The sequence below is a fragment of the Hemicordylus capensis genome, chromosome 4, assembly GCF_027244095.1.
Source record: "Hemicordylus capensis ecotype Gifberg chromosome 4, rHemCap1.1.pri, whole genome shotgun sequence".
In the NCBI taxonomy this organism is placed as follows: Eukaryota; Metazoa; Chordata; class Lepidosauria; order Squamata; family Cordylidae; genus Hemicordylus; species Hemicordylus capensis.
Window position 1 is genome coordinate 118,767,144 of NC_069660.1, and position 12,227 is coordinate 118,779,370.

Below are 12,227 nucleotides of genomic sequence, written 5' to 3' on the forward strand. Positions count from 1 at the left end.
CATGAAACATCCAATATCGTGAGAAAAAAATAATTTCATAGCAACCAGCTCACCTAGCTTCTGTTTTCCCAGTTCTCCATGCACCTCTCTTACCATCAACTCTGCCAACGTAGTTTAGGACATCCATGGCTACAAGAAGGAGAGAAGTTATTTCACACATACAAAATGAAAGATTAAAAAATGACTTCGCATTTATGTTTGCAACTTTCATGCTTCAAGATGGCAGTGGATGCTTCAAGACAGCAGTTTCCGGGCAAAATACAAAGTGCTAGTTATAAGCCCTAAACGGCTTAGGTCCTGAGTATCTAAGAGAAACTACACCGCCCATTGATGTTGTCTGAGGAGGTCCGTCTACAGCTACCGCCAACTCGTTTGGTGGTCACACAGAGACGGGCCTTCTTGGTTGCTGTCCCGAGATTGTGGAATGTGAGTTACGATCCTCCCCATCCCTGGCTATTTTTAAAAAACATTTGAAAACCCTTTTTTTTTACCCAAGCTTTCTCAGGTTTTTAATTTAAAATACTGTTAGTTTGATTTTATGGCTTTTAAATTATTGTATTGTTTTAACTTTGTGTTTTATGTTGAACTGTTTTAACTTTTATATGTGTTTTAATTGTTGTTGGCCGCCCAGAGACATAAGTTTGGGTGGGATATAAATTTGATAGATAAATAAATAAATAAATGTTAGTAGCAAGCATACCACATTTTTTATCTTTTTTGTTCATAAGGAGTTGATGAAAACGCTCCTTCAGTTTGTTGAATTCTCTCTCTTTCCTCTTCATATCATGATTGTACTGGGTTGCCCGACTTGCAACAATGTTCTGTAATTTCTGTACCTACAAAACAAACATTTTAAACATTACTCAAAATCTAAAATTTTAAGACCTGTTATTAAAAAACTACTTAGTATAATCAATAATACTTGGGCACCAAGAAAAAAAAAAAAACTCTAGCAGATCTACCCATGGAAATCCACAATGCCAGTAATTTTTTTCCCCCAAGTGTGATGAAAGGCAACCAGTTCTCTCAGATAATCATCCCTTGACCCGTTTATGGGTTTCCTCTTTGTTTACCAATTCAAGGGGTGGATCAGAGGGAAAATGGAGGCTGTGATGGGTTGGATGTGGGCTAATAAACTGAAATTGAATCCGGACAAGACTAAGGTAATGTTGGTCAGTAGGAGAGCCAATTGGGATGAGGAGATTTTACCAGTTCCGGATGGGGTTTATTTATTTAACATTTTATATCCCGCTGTGTCCAAGGAGCCCAGAGCTGTGTACTACATACTTAAGTTTCTCCTCACAACAACCCTTTGAAATAGGTTAGGCTGAGAGAGAAGTGACTGGCCCAGAGTCACCCAACAAGTATCATGGTTGAATGGGGATTTGAACTCTGGTCTTCCAGGTCCTAGTCCAGCACTCTAACCACTATAGCACACTGGCTCTCACGCTGGTTGCACTCCCCTTGAAAGAGCAAGCACACAGCTTGGGGGCATTACTGGACCCGGCTCTGCTTTTGGAAGCTCAGGTGGAGGTGGTGGCCAGTGGTGCCTTTGCACGGCTTCAGCTAGTGCACCAGCTGCGTCCGTTTCTTGAGAAGGCAGATCTGGCCACAGTTACCCATGCTTTAGTCACGTCACAGCTGGATTACTGTAATGTGCTCTACGTGGGGCTGCCCTTGAAGAATATCAGGAAACTACAGCTAGTGCAAAATGTGGCAGCTAGGGTTTTATCTGGAGCTGCCAGGTGGGAGCACATCACACCCATTTTGAAAGAGCTGCACTGGCTACCAGTTTGTACCAGTGGCTATTCGTTCCTCTGTCTCCATCACAGCTTTTAGAAAGAGTGTAAAATCTTGGCTTTTTGCCCAGGCTTTTATTTGATTGTCTCTGCTGCTGCTCTTTGTACTCTGTATTGCTTTTATGCTTTTGTTTTAAATTTTTAATCAGATTTGTTTTATAGTTTTAGCTTAATATGTTGTGTCTTTTGTACAATCTTGTTTTTAAATTTTGCTGTAAACCGCCTTGGGATTGTTTTAATGAAAGGCAGTATATAAATTTAACAATAAATGAATACAAGTTAAAACTACTAGTAAAAATAAGAGGCTTGACGCACATTCTTTTAATCCCATAACAATCACATAAGAACATGATATGAAAAGTTCTCTAGAAACACATAGTGGCCAACACACAGGCAGGCAGGGGAGGGGGGAAATAAACATGCACACACTACTAGTGGCACCACTTTCCACATTAGGTCCCCAAGGACCTACTTCCAGATCACACCGAGAGCTTCTGGAGGGATGGGGAACTGGCAAAAATCTCACACACACCCCAACCCCAAGTGCTATCTGGCATTCACCCCAACAGCCAGCCCATTCCTCTGCCTGAACAGTGGGCATGACATCAGCAGGATCAGCTCTGATGACACAGGCCTCCAGCAGCCACCCAACCAATGTTCCCTCTAACAGGAATTTCCAGATGTTGTTCACTACAACTCCCAGCATCCCCAGCTACAACGGCCTTTGGCTGGGAGTTATAGTCAACAACATCTAGGAAACTCTGTTAGAGGGAACACTGCACTAACCCTGACATAGGGTTATTCATGTTGTGAACCGCCCTGAGCCATTTTGGAAGGGCGGTATATAAATCAAATCAATCAATCATAGGGGTGGGCCAGGAAGGCAGCAAGCTGGAGGCTGGGCATGCTTGGTCCAGCGTACAGATTTTTGACTGCGGCAAGCTGAACAGACTTTCCGCTCAGGAAATGATGCCGTATGACAGAGTGGCAGGGCCACAGAATGAGAGGGAGGAAGCTGTGTTTGGGAAACAACCCTATGGGAAACCAGGCAAATAGGTGATTGAGAGAGCACAGTAGGGGTAGGAGAAGAAGCAGGGCAGGGCCAAAGCAGAGCCACAGGTGTAACAGACTATTTAGAGGGCCTCATGCCAATAAGGAGGTGTTAAGTGGAGACAGGCAGTAGCAGGGTTTGGGTCTCCTGGTGAGGAGCCAGGCATCCCCTCTCCCCAGCTGGTGAAGAAGGAAGAGGGTGACTTAACCCCCTCCCACCCTTATGAGGTGCAGAAGAGGCCGCAAGCCCCACCTTGAGGACCAGGAAGGAGAACCATCACCTTACACATGCACGATGAATTCATTTGTTGTATAAGCAAATAAGATAGCAGAAAAATAGGTTTTAAGCCCTCTTGTACAGGAATTCCTATAAAATGAAAAAACAATGCTACTTACAAAAATCCCCCCAGTATATGAAAGGTACCAGAACAGTTACCAAAAAGGCACAGGCTAACTAACCTCATCTTTCTCATTTTTGAGTAATTGGTGCAAATTCCTATTCTTGCACTGTAGTTGTCTATCCCTTTCTTGAAGTCCAACTATTTCTCTTCTTGAGGTTTCCAGCTGTTCCTATTAAAATGGGAGGGAAATATTACTCAAAATTAATGAAATTTACTAAAAAGATCCAAATCCTTTCTAATAGGCAGATTTCACAAGGTAAATGCTGCTTGACCTCTTGGCCTGTGGGGTACCTCAGGAGTATATCTTGGCCCTCATGCTATTAAATTTCTATAAGCAACTGCAGAGAGAAGTTGCCTGTATATCTGGAGGGCAATGTCATCAATATGCAAACTATACCAGGGTCTCGCCTTCATTTTCATAGATCCAAGAGGTCATGGAAGGAATGACCTATTGAAAGTAGTCAAGAACTGAAATGAGGTTAACAAGCTTAGTCCAGACAAGGCAGAGATCTTGTCAGTCAGTCAATTAACCAATCCAGAGTTGCTGTACAGACTGTTCTGGATGGGTGGAACTTTGCCCTAAGAATCAAGTTCACGGCTTGGAAGGGTTCTTGCACGCAGTACTGCAATTGGATGCTCAAGTGGCAGCAGTTGCCAGGAGCACTTTTGTCAGGTTTCAGCAGTGTACTAGATAGCTTTATTTCGGTCATTGACCAGCATTTGTAGATACAGAATAACAGCCAATAATAATCAAATAATAAGTTTTTTATGGGTTCTACAAGCTACATAGCAGAACTTGGCCACATTCCTGGACACAGTGTCTTTAAAATTTGACAGCAGGTAATCTAAATAAAAGTCCTTGGTGTGGCCAGGAAACTGCATTAAAAGCAGAGATAAAATTGATTCAAATATCCTTGTAAAATATGCAGTAAAGAATTACATGAGCAGTTGTTTCTATTCTCCCGAGCCACAAGGGCAAATGCAGGCTGAGTATGGTAATTTCTTGAACTTCCCCTTTAAAACCTCAGTGGGGAATGCATTTAGCTGAGCAAGGGTCATGGCTCTCCTGAATTTTGCTGTTGAACTAGTTAGGTATTCAGCAGGTCTTACATTTAATGACTATATATATATATATACACACATATATATACACACACACGAATGTGTATCTCTCCCTCTCGGCAGCTTGCAGTGTACTAGATGCACCGTTTCCTGGGAAAATGCAGATTTGGCCACTGTTGCACATGCCTTAGTCACATTCAGATTAGATTACTACTATGCGTTCAGCATGGGCAGCCAATAAAGAGTGTTCAGAAATTGCAGTTAAATCAAAACACAGTAGTTTAGGAATTTGCAGGGCACTATCGTTTTGAGCACATTATAAAAACCTTCACTGGCGGCTTCCAGTGAGTTTCCAAGTGCAAGGCAAAGTGCTGGTTTTGACCTTTAAAGCCCTAAATAGTTTGACTACCTCTTCCCCTATGAATCCATCCATGCATATGAACATAGGAAACCGCCATATACCATTTCCTAGGTGGAAGCTTCTTATTAGTTTTGACCTGCTTATGTCTTGTTTGATTTTGTTACTCCTCCTGCTGAATTCTGCTGGTGCCCGACATGGGCAGTCCTCTGTTGATAGCAGCGACCCACCATCAACAGAATTTCAATGGCAGCCTGAATGATATAGCAACAGGGCTGCTGCGGAACGCCTTCAACATGCTTCCAGGCAGCAGTGAAGCACTCCTTTCCAATGTTGTGCAATGCTTAGGACCAGATTTATGCAAATAGGAAGGGTTTTATACAAATTTATGGTGCAGCCATAATTGGATTACTATGTGTAGTTCTGGTTACCTTAACTTTAAAAGGACATTTTAGAACTGGAAAAGGGGTAGAAGAGGACAACCAAGATGACCAGGGGCCTCTTTTTGAGGCAAGGCTATAGCGTCTGCAGCTTTTTAGTTTACAAAAGAGGCGACTTAGGGGAGACATAATGGAGGGCTATAACATTATGCATGGTGTGGAAAGAGTGGGTAGAGAAAGAGACAGAAACTCTTCTCTCACAACACTAGAACCAATGTTATCTCATGAAACTGACAGCCAGGAAATTTAGAACTGACAGAGGGAAGTACTTTTTCACACAGTGCATAGTTAATCTATGGAATTCTCTGCCACACTATGTGAGGATGGCCACCAGCTTGGATAGCTTTAAAAAGGGACTTGGATAAATTCATGGAGGAAACGTTTATAAATGGCTACTTGCCTTGATGCCTATAGGCTACCTCCAGGCTCAGAAGTAACATGTCTCTGAATACCAGTTGCAGGGAAGCAACAGCAGGAGGAGGGGCATTCCTTCATCTCTTACCTGTGGGCTTACAGGGGCACCTGGTGGACCACTGCGGGAAACAGGATACCAGACTAGAGGGACCTTGGGCCTGATCCAGCAGGGTTGTTCTTACATTTTGGAGGGATGGGAGACATACACAAAAACTCCACGCCCTTTTTGTGTCCAGTCCACTTTTACAAAGAAGCCTTCAGCACAGGGACACTGAAGGCTACTTGCAGACCCATAGTCCTCCTTCCATAGCTGAAAGGCTGTCATCATGTAAGCCACTGTTACAAGTAACCAGAATTTTAAGCAACTGCATTATTTTTGAATCTGATAAACATTCATATTTGTATCAGAAATTAAAGCTCCACTGAAACATCAATTACAATTGCCAGATTCTAAAGGGACAAGTGACAGGAGCACAAATAAGGTTATAGACAAGCAACTTCCTTCTTAGGAAGGATAGTCAATCACAATTAAACAAAGCAGATTAAAAGATTTAACTTCCAGCCCTATGTCAGTCTGTAGTTAGCTGGACATTAACTACATGACAGTAATATCCAATTCCTTCATTTTTGAGGACACCTGACTAAATAGCATGTGATTACACATTCTGAAGTGTTGAGAACTAAGCTAAATTCAGGGCCTTCTGCCACTGTTCCTTCTAAGGTGTGTGCATGCTCACACATTTTTTAGATCCCACTCAGGTTGAATCAGCAAGGTCCCACTCTGAATATATGTGTACACACTGCCTTGATATTGCCACCCAGAACAAAACTCATTCTACACACAAATGAAAAAAGAGAGAGAGAGAGAGCACAGCCCCCTGCACCCACCTTAATCTTCAATTTGATTAATTTGACTAGCAAATAATAAAAACCAAAAACAAGCGTGTGAAAACATTCAAGGGTGTATATTTACTAAGCAGGAGTACTATAGCATAATTTGAAACAGTGTTCTAGTCATTATACCTTTAATTTTGTATAGCAGTTCTGCAGATGGTCCATATCACTGCCCAGTTTTAAATGCTGGGTTTCTGCTTCTTCCTGAGCTCGGAGATTCTTGCGCTGAAGCAGAAGCAGTTCATTCATACAGTTTAAAACCGATACTACACCTAACTCTTTACCTTTGGAGTCTGCATAAAGTGAAGGGAAGCCAAGCGTAGTCAGTTCCTAGCACAAGAGAAGAGAAATTATTTAAAAGCCACTCTCTCTTCACATGTAGGCTCCCTCACAACATTCAGAGCCGTATCAAATCCCACTACTATCTCTGCTACTGAAGACATTGGGGATGGCAGACTATTCTCCAGAAGAGCATCTTCACATTCATATTTGTACTTGCACAACCAGTTGATTTACCCTGTTAAGATAGGAGAGACTCTGTTCAACATTCTCTTCTGTGCAAAAGGCACTAAAAAAGCTGTGCGCACTTTTTGACAAAGGCAGTGGTGAACGTGACACTTGCTGCACACTTAAGCTTGAGGGGGACATCTTTTTGGCTGAGGTATACCAAGTAGTAGTATTATCTGGAGGGGAAAATCAAAACAATGCAAGTCAGGAATACCAAACAAGTAGTACTGTAATTTCTGCACTAATCAATCAGAGAACATACAACCAGGCAATTCCAGATCAATAAGTAGCCAGTGACAATTAAATACTTGAAGTTACTTAGAACTATATTAAAAGAACTGTATTAAAAAACAGAATTCTTAACATTTAGCAGGTAGTTTATCAGAACAATCCCAAAACATTCATAGTAACAAATCTTGTTCTCAAGTGTTACTGTGATTAATGAATTTCCCCCTGCTAACTGGGCAAAGAGGCACCTTTTTAACGTGGTGATTCTCTTTATTTAGAAGGGGGAGAGTAAATGGCCCTATCCAGCCTCAGCACAGTACTTCAAGTGACTGTTGCTGGTGTCTATGTTTCTTTTTATATTGTAAGCGTTTGGGGGACAGGGAGCCACCTTATTTATTTATTATTTCTCTGTGTAAACTGCTTTGGAAACTTTTGCTGAAAAGCGATAAATAAATTGTTGTTGTTGTATGCCTTCTCATATGTAGTCAATATTTGTGATATGGATTTCTTTCAGATACACTACTGTGTGTCTAAACTTCCCTTTGCCCAGCAAAGCTTACTGCAACATTAGCCAGAATACTCTAAAAGTACAATGTATTGCACTAAACTTAACACTATTAAAGAGTATTTAGCTACATATATAGAAATAATTATCACAATTTTGGAAAGAAAGAAAAGTGAGCTACTATCGCAAAGTACATTCTAAACAGTCACATCATTCTGCATTTCCACTTTAAAGAACAGCAGGTATTTTGTAGCCAGATGTTTCATTTTCCTAGGCTAGCAACTACTAAATATTTATTGTTAACTAATCAAGTCATTCCTCTGCAATAAACACACTTTATTTTCAATGTATGGCTTCAATATTTTACCTGGCAACAGTGCTGGCACTGCAATAGTGTTCCAATCTCCCATAGCAACAAACACATCCAGAGTACCTGATCAGCCGCTTCAGTGGAGAAGCATTATGACAACTGTGGGTTAAATCTCCTATGTAAGCATCTCCTAAAATAGCAAGAATATTTTAGATTAACAAGAGTATTTCATTCAAACGAGAGGCTAAAGCAGGCATAGAAGAATCTAGGTACAGAATGTGGCTTTAACAAAGCATATTCTGCTCTGTTAAAGCCACATTCTGTATTTTCAAATTCATAAGACTGGACAAATATTTAAAAATATATCACCAAACAGAGGAATATTTCTGTTTGCAATGATTAGACATAAATTACAAATCAAAACTCCACCACCCTGTAAAGACAAGTGCCAATAATTTATCTAGGGCAACCTCGTTATCAGTATATATTATTCAGTACATGACAAGCCTCCTGCAAGCAAGCAATAGAAGGTTTTACAACTTGGAAGCATGTGAGCAACATGCAGTTTCATCTCTGAATAAAAAGAAAAAGCATTCAGCTGGAAAGTATTGGTGCCTCTTACAGAAGGTTAGTTTGCAAAAAGAGGGAACACACATTCCTGTATGTACAGTCAACATTTCAAACAGACTGGCAATCTAATTTCTACTACATATATATTAGTACTTTTTAGGTTTTTTAAATATTTACATGATTTTCAGCATTGGAAAAAGGATAAGACACCTCACATTGCTACTTGACATTATGTTAGTTGAATAACGTTAATTACATTAAAGATATCTGCCAAGTCTGGACATTGCCCACTGTACTTAATAGTGGAATAATGTTTTACTACCAGAAAGTACTCAGAGAATTATAATGCAAGCCAAATTAGCAGTGTCAGGGGAAATTGTTCCTCTGCTGCAAAATTTTAAACAAAAGTTGAGCTGAAGAATCTACTAATTTTAAGTGCTAGCTAAACAAGCCTTTTGATGCAGAACTGTTCAATTATAAATTCATATGGTGTTACTGTAAACGTTTGTAGCTGATGGGTATGTTTAAACAACAGTTCAGAATTAAGTGACAAGATAAGTAGCAGAGAGTCTTGTAGCACCTTAAAGATGAATTTATTGTAGCATAAACTTTCACAGACTACAGTTCACTTAAGTGTTATCCCAGTTTGACGAGCGGGGGGTGGGGGGAGATGTGTGTGAATGCAAATGCAGCTTAACATACAACATGAGCACAGTAAAAATTCAGAGCAGCAGTAACTGACATCAAAATCCTCCTAATTATATGCAAACCTAATCAACCCCGTAATGTGTCAAGAAATCATTGTCTAGACGTAAGCTCCAACAGTTAGAAGCAAAGCTCTTGGTAAATTCTAATACAACAGTTTCATCTTGAGGTTTCCCTTTGAACAGTACCAAAACAGAAAATGACAGGACATTATTTGCTCCCACCTTAAACCACTCCAAAGTAACATCTTACAGCCTGTCCTGTACAACAACACTTCCCACTCACAGCCCTTGGATGGTAGGTCTGTCATTACTTACAAACCCCCATCTTAAACAGGTCCTCACCAGCAGCCACAAACCACATAACAGCCACACCAGGGGCGTAGCTAGAGAAGAAGGGGCCCGTATTCATCCCTCTCTCTGGTGGCCCCTCAGATTGAGGGAGACAATGGAGAAAATAGGAAAGGATGGAGCTGGAGGGCCCTCAGGAGCTGGGGGCCCGTGTTCTTTGAACCCTTTCGTTCAATTATAGCTATGCCCCTGAGCCACACCAACACAGGGACCAGACCCTACAACAAACCCAGGTGTCAATTCTATCTCATGCCTGCACACGCAACACTATAGGACCTAATAGCAGCAACTATGCACATCAAGGGGTCATTCACCTACTCATGCTCCAATGTGATGTGCACTACCCTTCTGCTGACTACACAGGACATACAGGACAAACAGCAGTACACATACAAAAGAATAAATGGGAACAAATCTGACATTAAAAATGGCAATATTCAGAAGCCAGAAGGAAGACTCCCAGGACACTCTGTTGCAGGTTTGAAAGACACTATTCTTTAACATGGGAACTTCAAGAGAGATTCCAGGGTATGAATGCTGAACTAGAATCAAACAAATTCTATCCATCCAGACCTGAATCAAGATGATAGAGTAACTCTTTAATATATCAAGGAACTTTCTTTTCTACGTCTTTGCCATGTGGTCCACAGTTAATAATTACACCCCGCCTCCATACCCACATAATATATGTTTCTGCCAGCTAAAGATAACACTTCATTCATCAAATAAAGTTAGCTCTAGTTCACAAATGCTTATACTTTTTTTCTGTAGGTCTTTAAGGTGTCACAATAAGACTTATTTTTGCTGCTACATACTAAAAACAACTACCCCTTTGGAAGCAGATAACATACTACAGTGCAAGCACATTACATTACACCATCTGGCCTTTCAATACCACATGCTATGCCACACACACACACACACACACACACACACAAAGGGGGGGGGGGGTTGTCTAGCATCACCAAGCTCCTTTTCATGGTAGCATTGTATATACCTCTCCCGGACACCACCACCGAGTCCAAACTATTTTTTTCCAGTGTTGAAACAAAGCATCAAAACAGAAGCATCTAGTAACTTCATTTCATCTTTCTTTTCACACACTTTTGTGCAAGCATACATGTTAAGTTAGTTCATCATAATGTGCTACACTTAACAAGGGGCAGCACTTGGGGAACCATGTTCCAAGATTAGATTGCAAAGACAGTTTAACACAGTTTAAGCCTTTCATTTGAGAAGTAATCCCTCCCACAGACAGCTCTGTTAGCCGGATGAAACAAAACCAGTTTTATGAAGGATGATTTAAGGGGCCACAGAAGTCATTCAGTTATACAACCCTATGCCTAATCTTTAAAACATAATAAGAGCCATTTTGTTTCTTTTACCCATCATTTCTCAGAAACTGCATTCTTGAAAGAGACACATGAATACTAGTGAGGCAAATAGGGGATAGGCAAACCGTTTTTCATATCTCATAGGCAATATCTTTGTGCTTTAATATCAAGTAGTATGTTAACACTCACAAAGATCTAAGAATCTTGTGGACTGAATCAACACACTAGGTTTTGGTGAGGGGAACACTCAACAGATCTTTAAAAAAGAAATTCGGCTATTGATTAAAAATAAGTGTAAGAAAACACATCAGTCATTCACATTAGTCCTTCTAAAACTAGTGAGCCTTGCCAAATATCTTCTCCTATGGAGTTAACAAATCACAGAGTCTTGTATAGCAAATTTAGTGTAGCAATAGTGTGAAAAATGAACTTTCCAACTGGATTTAAGAATCCTGTCATCCTATAGACAGATTGTTTTAGGTATAATACAAGCTACATCATGTTGAGTTGTCTCACCAGCCTTCTGATGCATGTCAATCTAAGTAAACATTGTACACATACTGGATTATCCAGTATTAGGTCCTTTCTAAATATCTACATCCAGTATTATGTCCTTTTCTGACATCTACAAGGAATGTGATAAATACATATTGCAGCCTGCAAGAGCTGAATTGCAGATTACCAGCTAGAAAGCAGTTTGCAGAATGCAGATTACCAGCTAAAAAACAGAAAGATGTAACCCTTCCATGACATGCAACAATCTAGTGTATATCCTTCCCAGTCACCAGCCAGATCCACACATTTTTTTTAAAGCAAATTGTTTTTGATAATGAATTAAAACAGATTTCAATGAGACTACACTGGATTCTCTCACACACCATGCTGTTTCTGTGGATCAGCCAAACAGGTGATCAGCTACAGAACGTCTCGAAGAGAGCTGCAATGCCCAAAACAATGTTACATCATCACACAACGTGACGTTTAGAGCGAAGATGAGGATACACGCCCCCCCACGCACCCAAACAGCACTCGAGGAGCGATAGCAAAACTACACGAGGCTCATCGTTGCCATATGGCACCTACAGTGACCCTCCTCGCCCAGTGCCTCAACACACAACATCCACCAGGTTTGCTCTGTTTACAACAGCCTTGCCACTCCCCTGGTTTGCCTCCTCCGCCGCCCTCCAGCCGACACCGAGTCGCCTCCCGAGGTGCCTGCTTCTGACTCCCCGATGACTGAGTCGGATTGTCTGAGCTCCTCCCCACACGCCCACAGTGCGTGCCCCCCTGGCCCACAGGC

At 41.0% G+C, this 12,227-nt stretch overlaps 1 protein-coding gene across 7 annotated transcripts in view; it reads right to left on the bottom strand.

Annotated features, from left to right (window-relative positions):
* Positions 1 to 12,227, bottom strand: part of SSX2IP (SSX family member 2 interacting protein) — a 37,740-nt gene that overhangs the window by 16,618 nt on the left and 8,895 nt on the right. For 6 of the 7 annotated variants that reach the window (XM_053246751.1, XM_053246750.1, XM_053246756.1 and 3 more), the window contains exons 2-7: positions 8,026 to 8,158; positions 6,935 to 7,101; positions 6,548 to 6,748; positions 3,309 to 3,419; positions 701 to 836; positions 54 to 129 (exon numbers count right to left, since the gene is read on the bottom strand). In XM_053246751.1, coding sequence (XP_053102726.1) covers positions 54 to 129; positions 701 to 836; positions 3,309 to 3,419; positions 6,548 to 6,748; positions 6,935 to 7,101; positions 8,026 to 8,068 — 734 coding nt within the window. In that variant the 5' untranslated portion in view covers positions 8,069 to 8,158. Of the gene's footprint in view, positions 1 to 53; positions 130 to 700; positions 837 to 3,308; positions 3,420 to 6,547; positions 6,749 to 6,934; positions 7,102 to 8,025; positions 8,159 to 11,805; positions 11,865 to 12,227 lie in introns of all 7 variants that reach the window. The other variant, XM_053246752.1, reaches the window with a different exon arrangement.